General features: G+C 39.6%; 1 protein-coding gene across 1 annotated transcript in view; it reads right to left on the reverse strand.

Moving 5' to 3' along the window:
- TBC1D32 (TBC1 domain family member 32) overlaps positions 1-25,626 on the reverse strand; it is a 108,653-nt gene that overhangs the window by 18,261 nt on the left and 64,766 nt on the right. The window contains exons 27-29 of the mRNA XM_081346661.1: positions 20,475-20,600; positions 12,081-12,164; positions 74-140 (exon numbers count right to left, since the gene is read on the reverse strand). Of these exons, the coding sequence (XP_081202787.1) occupies positions 74-140; positions 12,081-12,164; positions 20,475-20,600 (277 nt within the window). The remainder of the gene's footprint in view (positions 1-73; positions 141-12,080; positions 12,165-20,474; positions 20,601-25,626) is intronic.

Raw genomic sequence — 25,626 nt, forward strand, 5'->3', positions numbered from 1 at the left:
TCAACTCATGGAAATAATAAGAAAAGCAAAGCCTATTATAAATATTCACGTGAAATATTGTAGTGAAAATTACCTGACTGTCATTTTAATACCGAGTTGCTGAATTGCTGTAAGGTTTTTAATCTCTGTATTTACATCAGCTGAAAAGAAAAAGGGGAAAAAACACACAAAGGCTATATAAAATTAACAATCATTTTAACTAAAAACATAAATACACTTACCAATGTTCAGCTAAGATATATTTAAAAAGAGGAAAAAAGTAAGGAAGCAATATATTTTTATATATTATGCATGAAGTGAAAGAAATTTAGTTTTTATTATCACAGTAAAATACACATTTAACTACCTTTGGCCTTACTTTTAACAACTGTACTCAGTGCAACTTCCAATTTTAAGTTAGATATAAAGGACTATTAAATCACAGTTTACTTCTCCCAGAGTAACTATATAAAACAGTATGAGCAAAACTACTCGTGGAAGAAATGGATGTGCAAAACAGTATTTTGATTATTATTCCAGCCATGTCTTCTAAGCAAATACTTTGTACGCTGTATAAGCTGTTGTTAGCTGGGTTGCGTTTTGTACGCAGTTTGCATGCTGCAAAGTTTGTAACTTAAATCACCAAAACAATCTGAAGGAGAACTTTCACAACTAAGTATATATAATGGGATCCTGTGACTGAATCCCCGATCCAGTATGGTAGTACTTAAAAGATATTTTTAGTAGCTCAAAAGCATGTCCTTATTAATTGGCCCTATTAATCTTACTGTTTCTTTGTCCTTTTGCAACATAATAGAAATCAGGCTCTTATACAAGGAAGGAGGCCTTCCTACAACCAATCAAATCTTGATTATGGTCATAGACCAGCATAACCTCCTACAACCATTTTGCAGTGGTAATATATAGAAAATATACTTGGTTTATTCATGTTATGTTACCCCAAAACTGATGTGAAATTAGTTCCATGAAAATGTCTCAAATTACTGTAGGCTTCAAGACTAAATTAAAATGCTTTCATAAAAAAACCATTTTTCTTGAATAAAGGCTGCAGTGCCTGTGAATTGTCAGACTAAAAAATGAAACAGTAAAACAGAATATGGTACCCTACAGTAGCAGCTCCCAAGCTGTCTAATTCAAGAAAAGGATTTAAAGAGGAAGTCAATGAACCTAGTTTAAAATGAAATAAAAATAATGCAAAACTTATATTAGTCAAGTTTAAAAGAAAAAAAGATGATTCTTTTTCATTCCATAAAATGATAAGTGCCAGAATTTTAGATATTTTCTTGAGAACTTATGCACAAACATTTTAAAAATAATTCTGCCTTAAAATAGGCTCTAATCCTCCTTAATTCTGAAATCATGGACAAAATAAGAAAGTATTCTGCCTGATTGACATGCATTGTAACATTTAACTTAACTTTCTTTTTACAGTCAGAATTGACTTTTGTTTTATATGCTATACAAGTAGTAATTTGATAAATGTTTGCTGCAGTCAGATGAATATACCAGGTGATGTTAGTATCAATTCATTATTATGAATTCCTTGACTTGATTTACCCAAAGGCATTTCTTTGGACATAGGAAAGATCTTCTTATGAGTAAAGGAGCAGGGAAGGCTACTTGTTCTAAAAGAAAGCAGTTTATTACATTTGATGAAATACTTTTGAGTATAGATATTGAACTAGACCTTGGCAGAATGGACCTGAATGTCTTGAAATTATGTTATTTATTAAACCATTCTTCAACCTTGGGTATCACAGCAATATGTAAGAAACAAACCCAAAGTTCACTGGAATACAGTGAAATAAAATGAAACCATGACATATTTCTTCCTATTTTCTGCCTCAGGCAGAGACTAGTGTACCTACAAAAAAGAAAGAATGAAATATCCTTTCAAAACGTAGAAAACCTCAAAGCTCCCTACACTGTTGAAGATCAATTTCTCTCAGGCTCCAATTGCCTCCTTTGAAATGGAGGACAAATGATTTACCCCTTACAATTCATATCGCTACCTTGGAGAATTTACCAACAAGAATATTCCTGTTATATTTTTCCAAGCCTGATGGCAGCAAGCAAAAAAATATAACGGGATAATCCCTTGTTCCCCACCACATGATTTAAAGGAAGCCAACCTTCTCTCACTTGTGTTTACTCTGTCCATTTCCTATAGGAGGAGGTTTATGCTGGAGAGGAATCTCTCTCATTGGTAAAGAAGCTCTACATTAGGAGTGTCTACCTTGGCATCCAAAGAGTTATGGACTTCATCTACCAGAATTCCACAGCCAGCCACAAAGTCCACAAATCTTAAGCTGCAAAGGTCGGACACCCTTGCTTTACATTTTGATATAAAAGGAGGAAGTTTCCATGTGCTAAGAAAGCCCATTTCACAGTATTGGAGACCTACTGCAACTATGATCTTTTTGACAAAATTCAGGTAGGCATGGGTAGAGTGAAGCTTAATAAGATTTTAAAGCAAAACACCCCAATTGTGGCTATTATGAAGCTAGAAAAACATTTAAGTCTTTACACTGTACACATTTCCAAAGTCTGTAATTTAGACAGCAGAGAGAATGCCTTTAAGCATAGGAGGAAGAGCTATATTATGACAACCCTTAGGTAAGTGAAACCTGAGCCCAGACCAAGTAATAATTTGAAAAAAGGACTCAGACAATCCCCTCCCTAGTTCACATTAAGATAAAGTGAGGGAGTGGGGATGCACATGCAGTCTTGCAAGATATTGTTACTATAGCTGTTACAATAAATGTAATCCTGACCTATACGGTATTAGTTTCTTGCTCTCATCTATCTTGTGGGGCTGACAGTAGTGCAGGAGGAGGTTCAAATATGAGGTAAACAGCTCATATCTTGGAGAAAATGGCACTATATTTTATGCATAGTTTCACAAATACATTCTTACAATGTGATGAGAAAACTGTTAGAAATAGATCATGTGAAATCAACACAGAACAATGCACTTAATTGTCCAATGCTTGATTGAGTTCATTGCACAAGAACTTTTAAAATCTTTTAAATCCCTATCCATGACTACAAGAAATGTAGAAAGATTCACCATAGTATATTCAGATTTTAATCCCAATCAACAAGAACCTCATGATAGATCATGTAGTCTTAAAATTTTAAAATCACATACGATCAGCATAAAGGACTTGCTGTAGAATCATATCTGAAGAGTAAAAGTTACAAACTCTTTAACTATGGCCGGGAAATCTCAAGAAGGAAACAAAAAAAGTCCCTGCAATTTTTAGAAATGGTTTGCCACTGTCTCCTTTCTAGGGCTAAGAAACAATAACTGGCCCAAGGTCACCGAGCTGGGTTTGTGCCTCAGGTGGAATTAGAATGCAAAGTCTCTGGGGTCATAGTCTGATGACAAATCTACCTACCAAATAAACTGCTGTTCTGTAATTGGCATCTCTCTATTTTGATGTTATTTGCAGATGAACACTATTCTGGGTAAAGCTGAAGTCATTTCATAACTTTATAAACTTACAGTAAGCTATGTTTGATGTTTTCAGATTTTATCACTGCTTTAAAACCAAATGGAAAATAATATATATGATTTATTCTGTTGTTGTTAGCTGCGGTCATGTCCGACCCATCGCGACCCTATGGACAACGTTCCTCCAGGCCTTCCTGTCCTCTACCATCTTCTGGAGTCCATTTAAGCTCACGCCTACTGCTTCAGTGACTCCATCCAGCCACCTCATTCTCTGTCATCCCCTTCTTCTATTGCCCTCTATCTTGCCCAGCATTAGGCTCTTCTCCACTGAGTCCTTCCTTCTCATTAGGTGGCCAAAGTATTTGAGTTTTAGCTTCAGGATCTGGCCTTCTAAAGAAGAGTCAGGGTTGATCTCCTCTGGACTGACCGGTTTGATCGCCTTGCAGTCCAAGGGACTCGCAGGAGTCTTCTCCAGCACCATAGTTCAAAGGCCTCAATTCTTTGGCGCTCAGCCTTTCTTATGGTCCAAATTTCACTGCCATACATTGCAACTGGGAAGACCATAGCCTTAACTATACGCACTTTTGTTGACAGGGTGATGTCTCTGCTTTTGAGTGTGCTGTCTAGATTTGCCATGGCTTTCCTCCCCAGGAGCAAGCGTCTTTTAATTTCTTGGCTACAGTCCCCATCTGCAGTGATCATGGAGCCCAGGAAAATAAAATCTGTCACTACCTCCATTTCTTCCCCATCTATTTGCCAGGAATTGAGAGGGCCGGATGCCATGATCTTGGTTTTCTTAATGTTAAGTTTCAACCCAAGTTTTGCACTCTGTTTCTTCACCCGCAACAAGAGGCTCTTTAGTTCTTCTTCACTTTCTGCTATTAGAGTGGTATCATCTACATATTTTAGGTTGTTGATATTTCTTCCGGCAATCTTAATTCTACCTTTTGATTCATCTAGCCCTGCCTTTCTCATGATGTGCTCTGCATATAAGTTAAATAGGCAGGGCGACAGTATATAGCCTTGCCGGACTCCTTTCCCAATTTTGAACCAATCAGTGGCTCCGTGTCCAGTTCTCACTGTTGCTTCTTGGCCCACATATAGGTTTCTCAAGAGACAAATAAGATGGTCTGGTACTCCCATCTCTTTAAGAACTTGCCACAGTTTGTTATGATCCACACAATCAAAGGCTTTAGCATAGTCAATGAAGCAGAAGTAGATGTTTTTCTGGAACTCCCTAGCTTTCTCCATGATCCAGCGTATGTTGACAATTTGATCTCTAGTTCCTCTGCCTCTTCGAAATCCTGCCTGTACTTCTGGTAGTTCTCGATCCACATACTGCTGAAGTCTAGCTTGTAGGATTTTAAGCATGACTTTACTAGCATGAGAAATCAGTGCAATGGTGGGATAGTTTGAACATTCTTTGGCACTGCCTTTCTTTGGAATTGGAATGTAAACTGATCTTTTCCAATCCTGTGGCCACTGTTGAGTTTTCCAAATTTGCTGGCAAATTGAGTGTAGCACTTTTACTGTATCATCTTTTAAGATTTTGAATAGCTCAGCTGGAATACTGTCACCTCCACTAGCTTTGTTGTTGCTCAGCTTTTCTAAGGCCCACTTCACACATACTAGGATGTCTGGCTCGAGGTCAGTGACCACCTCATTGTGATTTCTTGTATAGTTCCTCTGTGTAATTTTGCCACCTCTTCTTAATCTCTTCTGCCTCTGTTAGGTCCCTGCCATTTTGGTCCTTTATCATGCCCATTTTTGCATGAAACGTTCCCTTCATCTCTCCAATTTTCTTGAGAATATCTCTGGTCCTCCCTTTTCTATTGTTTTCTTCTATTTCTTTGCACTGTTCATTTAAGAAGGCATTCTGATCTCTTCTAGCTATTCTCTGGAATTCTGCATTCAATTGGGCGTATCTTTCTTTTTCTCCCGTGCCTTTCACTTCCCTCCTTTCCTCAGCTATTTGCAAAGCTTCCTCAGACAGCCATTTTGCTTTCTTGCATTTCTTTTTCTTTGGGATGGTTTTGGTTGCTACCTCTTGTACAATGTTGCGAACCTCTGTCCATAGTTCTTCAAGCACTCTGTCTATCAGATCTAATTCCTTAAATCTATTTGTCACCTCTACTGTATATTCAACAGGGATATGATTTAATTCATACCTGAGTGGCCTAGTGCTTTTCCCTACTATAATAATAATAATAATAATAATAATAATAATAATAATAATAATAATAATAATAATAATAATAATAATAATGATAATAATAATAATAATGATGATAATAATAATGATGATAATAATAATAATAATAATAATAATAATAATAATAATAATAATAATAATAATAATAATAATAAAGTTGGAAGGGACCTTGGAGGTCATCTAGTCCAACCCCTTGCTCAGGCAGGAAACCTTATACCATTTCAGGCAAATGGCTGTCCAGTCTCTTCTTAAAAACCTCCAGTGTTGGAGCATTCACCACCTCTGGAGGCAGGTTGTTCCACTGGTTAATTGTTCTAACTGTCAGGAAGTTTCTCCTTAGTTCTAGGTTGCTTCTCTCCTTGACTAGTTTCCATCCGTTGCTTCTTGTCCTGCTTTCAGGTGCTTTGGAGAATAGCTTGACTCCCTCTTCTTTATGGTAGCCCCTGAGATATTGGAACACTGGTATCATGTCACCCCTCACCCTTCTCTTCATTAAACTATACATACCCAATTCCAGCAACCGTTTCCTATATGTTTTAGCCTCCAGCCCCCTAATCATCTTTGTTGCTCTTCTCTGTACCCTTTCCAGAGTCTCGACATCTTTTTTACATTGTGGTGACCAAAACTGGATGCAGTATTCCAGGTGTGGCCTTACTAAAGCATTGTAAAGTGGTATTAGTACTTCACTTGATCTTGATTCTATCCCTCTGTTAATGCAGCCTAGCACTGTGTTGGCTTTTTTGGCAGCTGCAGCACACTGCTGGCTCATATTGAAGTGATTGTCTACTAAGACTCCGAGATCCCTCTCACAGTTACTACTATTGAGCAAGGTACCACCTATACTACACCTATGCATTTGATTTTTCCTGCCTAAATGTAGAACCTTACTTTTTTCACCATTGAATTTCATTTTGTTAGATAGTGCCCAGTGTTCGAGTCTGTCCAGATCCTTCTGTATCTTAAGCCTATCTTCTGGAGTATTGGCTATTCCTGCCAGCTTGGTGTCGTCTGCAAATTTGATGAGTTCCCCACCTATCCCCTCGTCCAAATTATTAATGAAGATATTGAAGAGCACTGGGCCCAGAACAGAGCCCTGGGGCACCCCACTACACACTTCCTTCCATGTAGATGCGGTTCCACACGCTGAGTACGGCCTGTCAGCCAGCTACGAATCCTTTCTTCAGTTTAAGCCTAAACTTTGCAATGAGAAGCTCATGCTCTGAGCCACAGTCAGCTCCTGGTCTTGTTTTTACTGACTGTATAGAGCTTCTCCATCTTTGGCTGCAGAGCATATAGTCAATCTGATTTCTGTGTTGACCATCTGGTGATGTCCATGTGTAGAGCTGTCTCTTGGGTTGTTGGAAAAGAGTGTTTGCTATGACCATCGTATTCTCTTGACAGAATTCTATCAGCCTGTGCCCTGCTTCATTTTGCACTCCAAGGCCAAACTTGCCTGTTATTCCGGTTATCTTTTGGCTTCCTACTTTAGCATTCCAATCCCCCATGATGATAAGAACATCATTTTTTGTGTTAGTTCTATAAGGTGCTGTAGGACTTCATAGAACCGGTCAATTTCATCCTCTTCAGCACTGGTGGTTGGGGCATAGACTTGGACTACTGTGATATTGAATGGTTTGCCTTGGATTCGAACTGAAATTATTCTGTCATTTTGAGGATTGTATCCCAGTATTCCTTTTCCTACTCTTTTATTGACTATGAAGGCTACTCCATTTCTTCTGAGGGATTCTTGCCCGCAGTAGTATACCTGATGGTTATCTGAATTAAATTCACCCATTCCTGTCCATTTTAATTCGCTGATACCTAAGATGTCGATGTTCAGTCTTGTCATCTCTTGTTTGACCACGTCCAGCTTTCCTTGATTCATGGATCTTACATTCCAGGTTCCTATGGATAAAAAAATCTTTACAGCATCAGACTTTCCTTTCACCACCAGACACATCCACAGCTGAGCATCCTTTCAGCTTTGGCCCAGTCACTTCATTCTTTCTGGCGCTACTAGTACTAGCCCTCTGCTCTTCCCCAGTAGCATACTGGATGCCTTCCGACCTGAGGGGCCCAACTTCCAGCGTCATATCGTTTTGCCTTTTGGTACTGTCTGTAGTACCATAGTTCATGGCAAAGATACTGGAGTGGTTTGCCATTTCCTTCTCCAGTGGATCACGTTTTGTCAGAACTCTCTGCTATGACCTTTCCGTCTTGGGTGGCCCTGCACAGCATAGCTCACAGCTTCATTGAATTACGCAAGCCCCTTCGCCACGACAAGGCAGTAATCCATGAAGGGGTGATCTACTCTAGATATAATTAAATAAGACATATTCAGCTCAAAGTACTAAGATAGCATTAAGTTACCCAGCATTTAAAAACCTCTCTTCAAAGTGAATTATAAATAAGTGTTCCTTTGACAAGAGGATTTCAAGGACGTGAAGAAAAAAAAAGATTAACACCAAAAGTGCAGATCTTTTCTTTGGAGAATGCAGTTATTCCCAACGAATCAAATCACACACAAATGAAAATATTTGTAGAAGTCAATAAAAGAAAAAAATATATTCTTTTAAAAACTAATTCCCAAGTAGCCAAATGCATTACATTTTATAAGTATGTGATTATTGCTGAGTCTTCTGACAAAATGAAACTATAAACAAGAAGTTTATCTGCTTACAAGCATTGGCAGATTCATTTTCCTTGATACTGCCTTGTGGCTCAGATGTTTCCTCAGAAAAAAGAGGCAATTACTTTAATGATTCCCCAAAGCCTTGGTCTAGGAGGGAGGAGGCCATTTATACCTTTCTTCCACAAGACTGGGGCAGCTTTGAAAATGCTTTCACCAATCACCACCAGTTGCATAGTTGCATTTGGATTTTATTGTTGTTTTAAATGTATTTTTACCTATTGTTATAACTTGGGCATCTCGTTTAATTCTTTCTTAACTTTTGTATTTTTGTATTTTTATATGTTTGCCCTGTTCACCGCCCTGAGTCCTTCGGGAGAAGGGCGGTATATAAATAAATTATTATTATTATTATTATTATTATTATTATTATTATTATTATTATTATTATTATTATTATTATTATTATTATTATTATTATTATTATTATTATTATTATTATTCTATATTAGTTGAAATTTGAGTGATCTGCATTTTAATACAATATTCCAGTCTGGAGGTAACAAAACCATGAATAACTGTTGCCAGAGACATCTCATAGCACTAAACATTTCCAACCTCCTCATATGCCAATGGGGCATGCAAATAAGGAGCATCAACAATAAATGATAGGCAAACAAGATATTCAGATATTCAAAGTTTGGAACTATTATTTCCTAATTTCTTATTTTGTTGATGCTCTTTCGGTCATTTCTAACTTTTTGTGACCTCGTTCACATACTTTAACCAGAGCTGTCTCTAACTGCTTCTTCACATTCTTGCGAGCTCATACTTGTATCATCAATATCTTCTACTTAAATATAGCTTTGCTTGATGAGTACACAATTTAATTTCAGTGCTGTCTATCCAATGATGTCAATATGATGAGTTCTCTTTTATCTTTTGCTGGAAGAAGATATCTGCTACTCAATTTCCATGCCAAACTCTATTTCCTGCATTGTTCTGTAGACTGAGACAAATGTTCCTCTTATTCCGGTTGCTGTTTTCCTTTCAGTTAGCAGTATTATAATTAGAAAGACATCAAATTTCCATAGAGCTATTCAACTTCTGCTTCCTCTATATCAATGGTTAGAACATAATTTATTGCCTTGAACTCAAACTGGATTCAAAGTGCATCTGAGCACTGTTTTGTTAATAAAAATGGCTACCCAACTTCTATGTTTTTTGTGTCTGCAAGAGAACTCTGCTATATTGTCTATTTCAATCTATTTCAGCTTGCTGAATCAGTCTTGATACTTCTGCTGTGACGGTAACAAGTCTATGGTTCTGACATTCCATGAATCAATGCTCTACTTACCTCTGCAATCTCAAACTTTTTTCCCCCTCTCTCTGTAAATGTCAAGAGCTGTACATTCTTTTGAAGCTAAGCCAGCTACATCATAAACACTACTGCTACTCATACATACAGGCTCTTTTTCAATTGCTTGTTGGAGACCTTTCAACCTTGGGGGAAATCATTTTGGCCTCGACTTAATTTAGAATGCCCACTTGGCCCTTTTATAGAATAGCAGAATGTGTTGCCATTTCCCTGTTAGCTTTTCTATAACATAATCATCATAGATTTCTTCAGGGAATGTATATGGTCAACAATATAGCTCACAGTGACACTGCAATGCACAAGCCCCCTTCACCATTGCAATGTAATGATCCATGAAGGAAACCACTTATTAAATATCCTTTGATAAGGAATGAGAGAATGTACCATCTGAAATAAATTGGTCAATCAAGTGAGAAACTGGTGTTCAAACCATGTGTGTCAAATGGAAATATAAAATTTAATGTTATTTCAGAGCAAAAAAGTAAAAATAATCCCACAACAGAAAATTAGCATATCAATTCTAATGTGCATAAACAACAATAAGTAATAAGCAGTGGTGGCACTACACAAGTAGACAGGTGTGTGCTATAGAACATATGTGAAGTGTTGCAACCATGTACATACTATGCAATGCAAGATCCCTGAGATCTTCGTAGCAGGCTCCTTGGGAGAAGAAGCAGTGAGGGTCCCTTACAGGAGCAACTTGCAACCCTCTCTGCAGGCTTCCTCACTGACTGCTTTTGGAAGCTGGCAGGGAAAGTTATAAATGGTGATCCCGTGACTGTGGGACACTGCAAGTGTTCTAAATTGACAACCGCTCAAATCACAACCACGTGATGGTGGGGCTGCCATGACAGCCAGAATTTCAAAGAGCAATCAGAAGTGCCATTTGTTCAGCACCACTGCAACTTTGAAACATCAATGATGAATGGTTCTTAACCAAGGAGTACCTATAATCTTTAGTCAGTACTATATAAAAACCACTGTATTCAATAATGTACTACTAATAATATAATCTCTCTCTATATGTGATGTTTGTTTGTTGGTGCATGTTTGTGTGTGTGTGTGTGTGTGTGTGTGTGTGTGTGTATGTCTATGTGTCTATCAACCCTAACCCTATCCCTAACTCTAACCCTCACAACATCTTAATGTAAAACTGGCAGATGTAATTATAGCTTCACTAATTGCCCCAGCACCACATATATTAAGCTAGGAGCCAGTTGGATGCCATGTAGGGAATAAAAATAGAAAAAGGCAAAATTTCCTCCCATATACACATAATGCAACTTTCATTATTTGAAACTAGGAAAGATACTCAAATGTTATATGCAGATCAATATTTTGCTTGGGCAGAATATAAAGGTAAGTCATCCAAGTCAATTATACGTTTTCCCATGGTAACAAGCTGTATTCTCACTCAGTTAGAGAGAAGAGAGCTCAGCTAGATCCATATTGGCAGGCAACCCTGAGTTAACTCTTTTTTATTACCACCAAAAACTACAGTTATATAAATGTCAATATATAAGCTTATTATTCTCCTTTACATTTAAAACGCTCGCCAAAATTAATGTGGTTTTTCCTGATTTGCACATTTTAATGGATTGAAATCCTGAGAGATTTCAGAACAGCTGGATGAACAGTGTTACTTTTATTTTAACCACCCAAGACTTTAGAAAGCTACTGTAATTTAATGTAATCAATTTCTCATTTCCAGAAACATGACAACACAGAATATCAATGACCTGTCCTGAAACCCACTTCCATATCAGATTAATTCTATTCCCCAGAAAGCTAAACTCAAGTCTCCTCATGCTCCTTGTGTTCTGATTATTTAGCCAAGGTGTTTTATGTGCTTGGATATGAATGCTGGTTGTACTAGGTAGGTAATCTACTGACATTGCAAATCTCAAATCTATCAGGTTTCTTTAAAAATAATAAGACAAACTAAGATATTTTTTTACATTTTGTCATTCTATTTGGATTTCTTTATCTGCTATAAACAATTCAGTATTTTTATACTTTAACAGGGAAGAACAGGCAGATATTTTGCAAGCATCAAATGAATAACTGTTTAAAAAATACTTGAAATGTGCATTTTTACTGTAACCTAGAAAATGAACTTTTGGCTCAGCTCATATTATTACTCAAATAAAATTAACATTCAAAATAATAATCATTCTGTTAATATATATTTATATATTATATTTGCATGCTATATCTATGTTTTAGGGCCAAGAATTAAAAGCAGCCAAAGCAATATAGGTACTATATAAATCAGTCAAATCAACCTAAGCCAGAAATGCTCTCGCCACAGCTCCATTTAGCTTCAAAAGAGAAGCTTGAACAGGAACGTGTCTTTCTTTAGTTCACTAATGCAGGCAGAATAATAATATTGGAAAATTACCTTCATATACTTTGCAGCTGAAATAATGTTCTGATGGTACTTCAAAGAGGTGCAACACAATTTTTTCAATTAATTCTGCCAAGTCTGCAATAAGACAAAATGATTAAAGCAAGAGTTCCATAAAATAAAATGCAGAACCAAAGCAACAACTAAATTAAAGCATATAGGTGAGTAAAGCAATTTGAACTGCATGTTTATTCATACTTGCAGAGCAAAAACCATTCAAAGCTAGTTTTGTATTCATAATGTTCCCAATTTAAATTAAATTTTTAATGGCTTCACTGACAATCTATTCAGTGTAAACTGAAAGGGAAACATTTGTTATGCTTAGATTCTCCGAGGATTGCTTCAGAATATGTCAGACAGTTTCAGCATAAGGAAAATTAGCTGTAATTAGGTTCACTGTCTACATTAGTCTACTGAGGATAAAAGTTTGGCTTTCATTTTGATATAAAGGTCAGCATATTTCAGAGTTTGTGATAAAAAGCTCTAGGTCAGCCATCCACAACTTTAGCATAAAAAAATCACTTTTCAGACAGAGTTGTTTGAATTGAGCAAGACTATTTCAAAGGGAGATAAATTCCACATGCAGTTTTTACCAGTGTCTCTATGCTGAATGTTACAGGGCAAAAGAAAAAATATGTGCAATGGTATTGTCTTTCAGTATAAGCAAGATCCTTTCATTATCCCATTAATATGGCTTTATTATGAATGGTAGTACCAAAACCCTGCTGTTTTGACAATTAGACTGGTCATTGCTTATTCTTATATACAATCACAAAATCTAATAGACAACCAGGGGTGGATATTCCTAAAATTTACCAAAGTATTCTATGCTATCAATTTTTTTAACAAAAATGTATCTATGAATACTGATAATATGACAAACCATCTTAATTTTTTAAGAAATATAGGCCCTATATTTATAGAGAGCCATATGGTACATTTAATCTTTATATATTCTACTGTGAATTGAATGTGATAAGCATATACAGGTGAAACTCAAAAAATTAGAATATTGTGCAAAAGTTCATTTATTTCAGTAATGCAACTTAAAAGGGGAAACTAATATATGAGATAGACTCATTACATGCAAAGCAAGATAGTTCAAGCCGTGATTTGTCATAATTGTGATGATTATGGTGTACAGATCCTGAAAACCTCAAATCCACAATCTCAGAAAATTAGAATATTGTGAAAAGGTGCAATATTCTAGGCTCAAAGTGTCCCACTCTAATCAGCTAATTAAGCCATAACACCTGCAAACAGTTCCTGAGCCTTTAAATGGTCTCTCAGTCTGGTTCAGTAGGAATCACAATCATGGGGAAGACTGCTGACCTGCCAGTTGTGCAGAAAACCATCATTGACACCCTCCATAAGGAGGGAAAGCCTCAAAAGGTAATTGCAAAAGGAGTTGGATGTTCCTAAAGTGCTGTATCAAAGCACATTAATGGAAAGTTTTGTGGAAGGGAAAAGTGTGGAAGAAAAAGGTGCACAAGCAGCAGGGATGACCGCAGCATGGAGAGGATTGTCAGGAAAAGGCCATTCAAAAGTGTTGGGGACTTTCACAAGGAGTGGACTGAGGCTGGAGTCAGTGCTTCAAGAGCACACAGACAGATCCTGGACATGGGCTTCAAATGTCATATTCCTCTTGTCAAGCCGCTCCTGAACAACAAACAATGTCAGAAGCAACTTACTTGGGCTAAAGAAAAACAGACCTGGTCTGTTGCTCAGTGGTCCAAAGTCCTCTTTTCTGATGAGAGCAACTTTTGCATCTCATTTGGAAACCAAGGGCCCAGAGTCTGGAGGAAGAATGGAGAGGCACACACTGCAAGATGCTTGAAGTCCAGTGTGAAGTTTCCACAGTCTGTGTTGATTTGGGGAGCCATGTCATCTGCTGGTATTGGTCCACTGTGCTTCATTAAGTCCAGGGTCAATGCAGCCGTCTACAAGGAGATTTTGGAGCACTTCATGCTTCCTTCCACAGACAAGCTTTATGGGGATGCTGACTTCATTTTCCAGCAGGACCTGGCACCTGCCCATGCTGCCAAAAGCACCAAAACCTGGTGAGATTACTGTGCTTGATTGGCCAGCAAACTCGCCTGACCTGAACCCCATAGAGAATCTATGGGGCATTGCCAAGAGAAAGATGAGAGACATGAGACCGAACAATGCAGAATTGCTGAAGGCCGCTATTGAAGCATCCTGGTCTTCCATAACAGCTCAGCAGTGCCACAGGCTGATAGCTTCCATGCCACACTGCATTGAGGCAGTAAATTCTGCAAAAGGGGCCCAAACCAAGTACTGAGTACATATGCATGCTTATACTTTTCAGAGGTCCGATATTGTTCTATGTACACTCCTTGTTTTATTGATTGCATGTAATATTCTAATTGTGGATTTGGGGTTGTGGATTTGGGGTTTTCATAAGCTGTATGCCATAATCATCACAATTATGACAAATCATTGCTTGAACTATCTTGCTTTGCATGTAATGAGTCTATCTCATATACAGTATTAGTTTCCCCTTTTAAGTTGCATTACTGAAATAAATGAACTTTTGCACGATATTCTAATTTTTCGAGTTTCACCTTTATGTTAAAGATTTAAGATGCAAAGGCCTTTTCTTCAAAACATAAAGGCAGCTATATCTTTTGCAAGGTGTTTTGGAAACAGCAAAACTGCTTTAATAATTTAAAATATAAACACTTATTATGTGTTTATGAGTCATAAAGCAACTCATCTAATGAGTCCTATTAAAGCCAGCATATACCTTAAAGAATGTTCCAAAATAGGGTAAAACATTACATTTTATTTAGGTGACCAAATTAAATGTAACCTTAAGAATATCCTAGGTTTTTCTTCTGGTTCTCATATTACATAATCTCACAAAAATTATGGCCAAGAATCTGCAGTTTACAATGGATATCCAAATCAAATAAAACATTTATTAGAACCTATGGGCCAGAAAGTACAACAATAAAATACAAAGACCTGCAATTATTAATAAAACTTTAATTACATAAAAATAGTATTGGAGTAAATGTATTATAAATTGCAGTTTATAATGGATATCCATATGTTAAAAGACACAGATACTTAGAACAGGCCCTGAAATGGAAGGTATGATCGTAGTCCATCCAGATTTTGTATTTGAAAGGAAGGAAGTAAATAAGTATTTTCTGTAAGTAGAGCAAAACAGGTTTTGGGAGATGGGAACATATCCAATCTATCAAAAGATGGAAAGTAATCAAAATATCCCAGTTCTGCAGTAGCTCATGCTTCCGCTGTTTTTCAAAAAGGAACTTCAGGCTGAGGAAATTAGCTTTAGAGGTTACATTCTTATACTTCGGTATGAGGTTAGCAAGGCAAACTGCCAACAGTACTTTTTCTGGTTACTGATTATTCAATATTGAAATCTAACAATTGCAAGCCTTTGCAAATCTATCATATATCTATTTCTATATCTATTCTCACTGAATAATAGGAAAGTCAATCTAAGAATCTTGTCAGAGAAATAAATAAGGTGCCTTAAATAAGTTAATCTCACTGGATTTTCTAATGCATTCCCTAGTTTTATTGCTTCAGATAATTGAAGACACATTCCTGTTTCTGATGTCTCTCAGGTGATTCTAATTGAGAAATTAAAATGCCCCAATTAAAGGCATTTAATTAACTTAGGCCCTTGTCCTAAGTTAGGCCTATATTTCCAGGAGATGAATAGTTATAAGATGGTTACTATAATCCTGAAATTTAAAAGAACCATTTTTTAACCATCTTTCTGCTTAGAAGTATGAAAAATGGGAAACCAGTTTGCATTAATTCTTTAAAAAATAATTACATAAGTGATTCAATTTGGGAATGGACCACCAACTATCTCAAAACAAGAAAAAGCTGAACTCCCAGATGTAGTATTGAGAACTATGAATAACAGCTGACAAACAACATATGGCATTCAAATACAATATTCCAATAAAGATGCCACAGAACATTTCATTTTAGAAGCTAAATAATTTTCCTTAACTTCACAATGCTTCTGTATGTGATAATGTTATTTTTCTTCATGCAATTTGGTCTCGTAGGGGTTGCAAGTTTTTTTCAAATTTTTTTTTTGAAAGAAGGCCTACATGAAGGACTTCCTGAAAAAGCTTGGGCAAGCACCATAGGAAAATGCTTGCCTTGCCCAACATATCCTTATCAAAACTGGAACACACAATGCCTAGACAGAACATGCTTTTGGTTTGAGTAGGTACATCTGCTTCAGGAAAGAGAACCTTGTTGCAACAACAGTGCATAATTTTTTCTCAAAGCAAATTTAAGTTACCCTTCACTGGTCCAATATCTATACCAAAAGTGTAATCATTTGGAAACTACTAATATGTTTCTTTAGCACTGCCTGTACATACAGAATAAAAAGTTACTCAGAAAAGGCTATTGCTAAGCTTGTAAGCCGCCCTGAGTCTTCGGAGAAGGGCGGGATATAAATGGAATTAAAAAAAATACTTAGTTGATTCAAACCTTCTTTAAAGATGAAAATTCACAAAACCTTTTTAGAATTATAACTTTCTTTCCAATGTTACTTAAAGGCTTGAGGGCTTTGCAGAAATCTCAATCTGAAGAGGGTGAGATGAACACCCACACATCCCTTGTCAATTACCTTTTAATTCAAATATGACTTTTTCCAAGATCCTCTTGGCCTTCCTAAAGGATCTCTAAACCTGGCTCTGCCAATTGGCTTGGGGCCCCAACAGAGATGTTTCCCGCTGGAGGTAGTGGACCAAGAAAGTCCCACCTCAACCCACCCCCTCCAATTGTGCATCAGTTCTTATTTTTTGTTATTTTTTAATGTGTAATATTTTAACATTTTAATGTTTTATATTCTTGTTTTTAGGATGTTGTAAGCCACCCAGAACAGGGATGCGGTGGCTCAGTGGGTTAAGACGCTGAGCTTGTCAATCAGAAGGTCGGCAGTTTGGCGAGTCGAATCCCGAGTGCCACGTAACAGAGTGAGCGCCTGTTATTCTGCCCAGCTTCTGCCAACCTAGCAGTTCGAAAGCACATAAAAATGCAAGTAGAAAAATAGGGACCACTACGGTGGGAAGGTAACAGCGTTCTGTGCGCCTTTGGTGTCTAGTCATGCCGGCCACATGACCACGGAGACGTCCTTGGACAAGCGCTGGCTCTTCGGCTTTGAAACAGAGATGAGCACCGGCCCCTAGAGTCGGAAACGACTAGCACACATGTGCGGGGGAACCTTTACCTTTACCTAAGCCACCCAGAGTCACTTGACAGTGAGGTGGATGGCATATAAATTTAATAAATAAATAAAATAAGAGCAGTTTCAGAGGGTAGATGCTGGATCTCAGGGAAAGGTGCAACTGTTCTAAGAAATTCATTACAAGTGCTATGTGTATGCCCATAGCTGGCTCTTAATCGCATTGTGTCCTTCAAATCTGGATTTCGGCACTGTCCTCATATGCAATTCTCAAATAGCATTTCTTTGTCATTTCCTTTAGCTGCTGCTGTGAGCAAAGAAATATATCAGCCTTCACACTTTGATGTTAACAAAAGTAAATATCCTTAAACTGTTTTTGCTTGTCATCACAGAGTAGTCATTTGGATAACTAATATGACCTATTTTAAACCTAATTCAGTTGATTTCTTTGTCCTTGCAAGTTAATTAATTTTAAAAACCAAGAGTTATGGTTTTCATATTTTTTATTAAGTAAATGTTTTCCCTGAAACTGCTTACATATTTTTATATTCATCAGGCTATACTCCATTGACATTATTCAAGGCAAAGTGTAGGTTGGTGCTATACTACGAACACGCAAATGAGTGGTGTGTGCATTGTACTGTAACACATTTTGAAAGCTTGCCTAAATACACTTTTAGAACTGCTAGACAAATAAGAGGATTAAAAATAGAAATGTGCTAAAATGCAAGCCTTACAATTAAGGATATTTTTCTTACACAATCAGAACCTGCACACAGAGGGGACACCATTCAACAGGCTAATGGGTGCATCCAGTTTTGAGAAGTATAAGTTGGAGCCACATTCCCAAACTGGGCAAGAGCAGCTAAAAAGTGGGTGGGTCCAGTCAAATTAAATAACAAAGTTAAATTTAGACTCATCCACAAAGATTTATCCTTGCATACAAACTCAATCTCCCCGATTGAGTGTATATACTCATACACTGGCTCAAAGGATGATGAGAAAGAGCAAAGAGTACAAAAAAATAGGCCAAGGTATGAAAGGTAACAAAGAAGAACAAGGTAGTGAATAAGGGATGGGGCAAACAAAGGAACAGGGCACAAAACATGTCAAGGAAAGGACAGCAAAACACAGCGGAGTGTGAGAGGAGGAGGAAGAAGAGGAAACAGCACCTAGGAATGAAAGAAGGCAGCAGTAGGCTGAAGGATCAGGTGTGAAGTCCAGCCCATGGCAAAACTGAAAGGTGGTAGGTATATAGGAGATAGGTGGGTGCAAAGCTGCTTTGAAGGGTCTTTCAAGTTTGGTGCTTCAGTTTGAAGGGTCTTTCAGGTTTGGTGCTTCAGTTCTATCAATTCTCTCCCTGTAGGTTTACAACTTTGTGTGTTTATCAGTTTAGTGTAATGGTTAAGGTGTTGGTATAGGAACCAGGAGACTGTGAATTCTAGTCCAATCTTAGCATGAAAGCCAGCTGGGTGACTTTGGACCAATCATTCTCTTTCAGCCCAATTCACCTCAAAGGGCTGTCGTGGTGGAAAAAAATAGGAGGAGAAAGGGAACTTACATATGTTTGCCACGACTGGTGAGCTATTTATAAATAAAGGCAGGATAAAAATATAATAACATAAATAAAGACAAACAATCTAATAATCCAAGCAGCAGGATGAGGTTGGCAGAATCTCAAAGAGATTCAAGGTGCTGGTGATGACCTATAAAGCCCTAAATGGCATGGGTCCGGATTATTTACGGGAGTACCTGCTGCCGGTGTCAACTTCCCATCGCCCCGTGCGCTCCCACAGAGAGGGTCTCCTCAGGGTGCCGTCGGTCAGGGAGTGCCGGTTGGCGGCCCCCAGGGGGAGAGCATTCTCTGTGGGCCCGCCTGCCCTCTGGAATCAGCTGCCTGTGGAGCTCCGAATGGCTCCCGACCTTCGCTCTTTTCGCCGTGACCTGAAAACCTGGTTATTCGAGCTTGCCTGCCTGGACTGAGGGACTGGGGTTTTAAATTTCATAATTTAATTTATTTTGTTTGGGGCTAAATTTAATTTAATCTATTTTTAACTTTTGTATGTTATATTTTAATTGCCCTGTACACCGCCCTGAGTCCCTCGGGAGAAGGGCGGTATATAAATCTAATAAATAAATAAATAAATAAATTAGTAGGGACAGTGCATTTTTTTCCCTTTTTTGATACTACTACTCTGGAAATGTCTCACTAAACTGTTTTCATTTTTTCCCTGCAGCCAAGCTCTAAAAGTGAAAGTAAACCCAGCTGGTGAAGAATAGGGGCTTCTTGCTCCCTCCCCTCAAATCTCATATTCATACAAAGTGAATCCTCACACACTCTGCGCTTGACCCTGGAACAGTTTCCTTGCAGTATCTGGGGATGCAAAGAAGCGAACCTGTACCTTCACCATAAAACAGAGAGGTTCTACCATAGACTTACATCTTTCCCAACATAAGACTAACTTCCAAAATAAATTCCCATTAGATAAAATACATTTGGACATAAAGCCTTCCTCTTTAAAATCCTATAGGAATATCATGCTCTATGCTGCTGTGAGAGCTATTAATATAAGTAACAAAGAAAAGTTACTGGTGTTGGATAAGAATTGTATACAGAATTATGGACTACAGAATGTATTTCTGACTCCTTTTTCAGCCTACTTTTTCTTAATATTTAGGAGATTCATAAAGGTACATCTCTTTAGCCAGGGCTTTTCATTGTTAATCTATTTCAGCAGTAATTTTAGCATTGCTTTTAATTTTTGTTTTTACATTTTCTTTTTTACTTTTTAATTTTTTTTTTAATTTTAATCCCATTTATATCCCGCCCTTCTCCGAAGACTCAGGGCGGCTTACAATCTAAAGCACAATGTGCTTAGCAATAGCCTTCATTCTGTGTATATGCCTGCTTATTAGGGCTTTCACCCCCCCCCCCAAGCGGCATTATTACAAAGTCAGCTTAATTTCCCCCAACAATTTGGGTCCTCATTTTACCTACCTCGGAAGGATGGAAGGCTGAGTCAACCTTGAGCCTGGTGGGATGCGAACCTACACTAATTGCAGGCAGCTGGTGTTACTTAAGGAGGCATTAGCCCACTGCTCCACCAAGGCTGTCAGTCTCCTTAAATATTTACCTGAAAAGAGTATTTGTGTATAAATAAACTAAAAAATAAACTTACTGGCTCCACTTAGGACATCTGGTTTCTTTTGCATGATTTCACAAAACTGCCTTTGAACATTTTCAAGCCATCCCACCTGTTTATTTGGGTTTTTTAATGTAGATAAAAGTTTGCTAACATCATCATCTGAAACAAAGAGGAAAATACCATTACAATTCTGAAAGTGGTAAAAAGGCCTCTTGCTACGACTATTCTATTGTCCTAAAATTTGAAGAAAAGGAGTTCTAGATCATTTAAACAATTACTTTATTTCGGCAATCAGGTCTAACATGAAACAGGGAAAGTACAGCTATAATTATCAAAGTTTTTCTTTTACCAAGTATCTCCAATAAACTGAAAACATCAAATAAGTTTCAAAAATAGAAAGAAGTGCATAGAACAAAGACAGAATTTCAAGAAATAACCCAAATCTGAAAGGAAGGAATTGGGAAACTTAAGGTTTAAGTATGATTTAAAGTATGAGTATCCAACTTTTTGACTTGGCTGGACCACAATGAGTAAAGAGAAATTGTCTTGGGCATAAAGTACATAAATAACATGCTTGGTTTTTTTTTCTTTTGTACTATCTTGTGAGGCTTCGTTACTACCTGCCCAGGGACACATACAATCCCCAGGCCATGGGTTGGATACACCTGATTTAAAGTTTGCTAAGACTGCTAAAAATAACAGAAAAGGATCCTTTGGACATGTGCAGTACAAGAGGAAAGTTAAAGAAAGGATTTGTCCACTGTTTGGAGAAGATGGCAAAATGGTGACAGGCAACGGGGGAGAAGGCTGAACTGTCTAATCCCCACCTTGCATCTGGTGATGACAGCACCATTGCAGTGGTGATGTTATCACCAGAAGTCAAGTTCAATGCTGCTATGACTGGTAGAATATCTCCTTTCGAAGGCATCAAAGCCAGTGTGTTTAATTAGGAAGAAAGAACACTCAAACTATTTTAACATGAAGTTCAAGAAAGTGGTCCAATTCTAGCAACTGGAATTAGATTGATTTTTCACCTACATGTAGATGAAAAAGGAGTTATATTGTGTACAAATATTTACTCCATGACCTTCATATAATTGTTTTTGTCACAATACTTAGTCACTCTGAAATCACTAAGAATAAAATATTTCCTCATGGAAATGAGCATTGATTCTATGACAAATATATGCTAAATTTATTCAGGGGATCGTAATTGGGGTTTTGGAATTTCAAAGTTAGCCATTTGTCCTCTGTAATTATTCAGAGAGAGATACTAGGTTTTCTAGGTAATGTTACAGTAGTCACAATTAGGGTTATTCAGGTACTTGCAATATAGTGTGTCCTTTTCTGTCAAACTTTACACAGGGCAGGAATGTATGGCTGTTCTCTAAAAACTCAACCTGCATTTATAATAGCAGAAGCTTCACTGCAAGCAAGAAGAAAATGCATATACTTACCTGCCTGCCTATTTACTTGGAGAGCGGCCTCTTGCAGAACATAACAATCAGGTTCTACATATCAATCACACCCCTTTCCTTTTACCCCTTTGAATCAATGGATTTATGGCCATCCTTTACTGTGTGTCTGGCAGGTACTGGCTCAGTGTTTACACAATACTTCTTTCCAGCTCAGATACTCAACAGCTTAAGCCCTTGCACTTTCCATGCATATTTCTCATATTACTCCACTCAGATATCACTCCTTCTAGTTTATTTTTCCATCCCTGAAAAACTTTAGCATTTAGCAGTACCGTGTTTCCCCCAAAGTAAGTCCAACCCCCCCAAAAAAGCTCTAGCTTGATTGCTGGGGGTGGGCTTAATGTAAGACCTACCTCAAAAATAAGACCTAGGTTTGGAGCAAGGTGCAGACCCAAAAATCAAGATAGGGCAAGGGTGGGGAGCTGTCCCATGCGCCCCACACTCCCTTATTGTTGCAGCCAGGCCTCCCATGAATTGACACCTGCCTCACCTCTGCCGGCCTACTTCTTCTGTGGCACCTCCCGGCCTGCATTTTGTCAACAGAGGCCTTCTGGAAAGGCCTCTGCAGCTGAGAACCGAGCTACAGATTCAATCCAGAGCTCCATTCTCAGCTACAGAGGTATTGCCTTCGGCTGCAGAAGAAGTAGACCGGCTGGGTGAGACCATGGAAAAGACACCCCCCGAAAACAAGACCTGGGGCCTCATTTGGAGGCAACCCCACAAAAAACCAAAACAACTGGGTCTTATTTTGGAGGAAACATGTTAGTTATTCAAAAATGTTTATTCCTTGTTCAATTTGGGCTACTTTTGAGATGTATTTCCTTGCAAGACTGATTCTACTTCTACAAAAGGTTAAGGTTCCTCTAAGCTACGGGTCAGCAACCTGCAGTTCTGGAGCCGCATAAGGCTCTTTAAGCTGTCTCCTGTGGCAACCAGTTGCCTGGTGCGCGTGCACCTATCCAAACGGGCAGTGGTGCGCGCGCACCTCTCCGAATGGGCGGAGGTGCACGCGCACCTCTCCGAATGGGCGGAGGTGCACGCGCACCTCTCCGAATGGGCAGTGGCGCCGCCCATTTGGAAAGCTGCTGCGGCCCGTTTGCAGAGCTGCCGCCTTCCTCAAATGGGCCGCAGCAGCTTTCCAAACCGGCGGCAGCAGGTCTGCAAACGGGTGACGACGCCCGTTTGGGCAGAGGTGCGCGCGCACCTCTCCAAAGGTTTGGAGAGCTGCGCACGCACCTCTTGGAATGGGCGGTGGCACCGCCCTTTTGGAAAGCTGCTGCAGCCTGTTTGCAGAGCTGCCGCCTTCCTCTGAAGGTGGTAGCTCTGCAAACGGGCCGCAGCAGCTTTCCAAACCGGCGGTAGGAGGTCTGCAAAGATGCGCGCGCTCCTCTCCAAAGGTTTGGAGAGCTGTGCGCGCACCTCTCAGAACGGGCGGTGGCGCCGCCCTTTTGGAAAGCTGCCGCGGCCCATTTGCAGACCTGATGCCTTCCTCCAAAGGCAGTAGCTCTGCAAACGGGCCGCAGTAGCTTTCCAAACCAGCGGCAGCAGGTCTGCAAAGATGCGCGCGCACCTCTCCGAACAGGCGAGCTGCTGCGGCCTGTTTGCAACAACTCTGAAGGCGGCAACTCTGCCGCCGCCCATTCGGAGAGTGGGAAGGTTTGGAGACCTGCGAACGCACCTCTCCGAACGGGCAGCGGTTTGGAGGTCCCGGGGGTGGCTCCGGCGGCGCCTGGGCTGAAGGCAGCGCCACAACCCAGCGCCCGTCGCCAGGGAGACCCGTCACCATGCAGGTGCCTGAAGGCGGCAACTCTGCAAACGGGCTACGGCAGCTTTCCAAATGGGCGGCGCCACCGCCCATTCGGAGAGGTGCACACATAGCTCTCCAAACCTTTGGAGAAGTGCGCGCGCACCTCCGCCCGTTCGGAGAGGTTTGCGCGCACCTCTCCAAGTGTGCAGACCACAGGTCTGGAAACAGGTGGCGCTGCTGCCCGTTCGGAGAGAGGGAAGGTTTGGAGAGCTGCGCGCACACCTCTCCGAACAGGCGGCGCTTTGGAGGTCCCGGGGGTGGCTCTGGCGGCGCCCAGGCTGAAGGCGGCGCCGCAACCCAGCACCTGTTGCCACGCAGGTGCCTCCTGTTTTGCGCACGCGCAAAATGTTTTTTGCGCGTGTGTGCGTGGATGCATGCGCGTGCACTTTTTGTGGCTCCCACTTTTGTGTGTGTGTGATGGAACTGGTTCCGAGTGGCTCTTTTGCTTTTTCAGGTTGCCGACCCCTGCTCTAAGCATATAAAAGCAACCATTTTGCTTTCTTGGGGCCTGTGTTAGCTGCAACCCTGATGAAAAGCCATTACCTCATATTGTATTTCATTGATAGATGTCATAAGCCCCTATGGGAGTCATTATAAAGGGTAGATATCTATTCATCTTTGCAATCTCTAGTCTGACAAAATATTTACATAGCTGCTTTCAAATATCAAGTAACCAAAATGCTATCAACATAGTTACAAATCTGGTAAACAGTGAGGCAGAAAAGTGCAGCATATCAACACAGCATGCTGCTAATTCATGCAGATTTGGAAGAAGACTTCTGGATACATTTAAATGAATAAAACATAGTAAGACAGGGATTTTTGAATTTGTTTTTACATTTATACTCTCTGAGATGGTTCATTTACACATGCACAATTTCCTACCTCAATGTATGTAATATTAAACTTACCGTATTTTCCGGTGTATAAGATGACTTTTTAACCCATGAAAATCTTCTCAAAAGTTGGGGGTCGTCTTATACACCCAGTCGTCCTATACGCTGGAAAATACGGGTAGTCTTATATGGCGAGTATAGCACAAACCCTATACCCGTATTTTTTGGACCATATGACGCACTTTTTTCCCCCCAAAGTAGGGGGAGAAACGAGGGTGTGTCTTATGGTCCGAAGCTGATCCGTATGGCCAGCCCCAACCTCCGCCAGTGGAAAGCAAGGGACATTGCCAGGAGCATGAATCAGCACATGCTGAGAAACGCCAATCTCACGCTCCTGCAATCTCCCTCGCTCGGTTTCAGCTTCCCTTGCTACAAGAGAAAGCAGGCTGAAACCAGGAACGCGAATCGGCTGATCTCACGCTGCTACAATCTCCTTTGTTTCAGCCTGCTTTCTCTTGTAGCAAGGGAAGCTGAAACCGAGTGAGGGAGATTGCAGGAGTGCGAGATTGGCCGATTCGCGTTCCTGGCAATCTCCCTTGCTCCGTTTCAGCTTGCTTTCTACAAGAGAAAGCCGGGCTGAAGGGCCACCTCCGCAGGTACTGCTCTAACGTGGAGAGGGAAGGACAAAGAGGGAGGGAAGGAAGAAAGGAAGGAAGGGACAATGGGAGAGGGAGGGAGAGAGAGAAAGAGAGAGAGAGAGTGAGAGAGAGAAGGAGAAAGAAATAGGGAGAGAAAGGGAGAGAGAGAAGGAGAAAGAAAGGGAGAGAAATAGAGGGAGAGAGAGAAAGAGGGAGAGGGAAAGAGAGAGGGAGAGAAAGAAAGGGAGAGAGAGAAAGAGGGAGAGAGACAAGGAGAAAGCAAGAGGGAGGGAAATAGAGGGAGAGAGAGAAAGAGGGAGAAATAGAGGGAAAGAGAAAAATAGAGAGGGAGAGAAAGAGGGAGAGAGAGAAGGAGAAAGAAAGGGAGGGAAATAGAGGGAGAGAGAGAAAGAGGGAGAAATAGAG

This window comes from Vipera berus (assembly GCF_964194415.1).
Source record: "Vipera berus genome assembly, chromosome: 1".
Taxonomy (NCBI): domain Eukaryota; kingdom Metazoa; phylum Chordata; class Lepidosauria; order Squamata; family Viperidae; genus Vipera; species Vipera berus.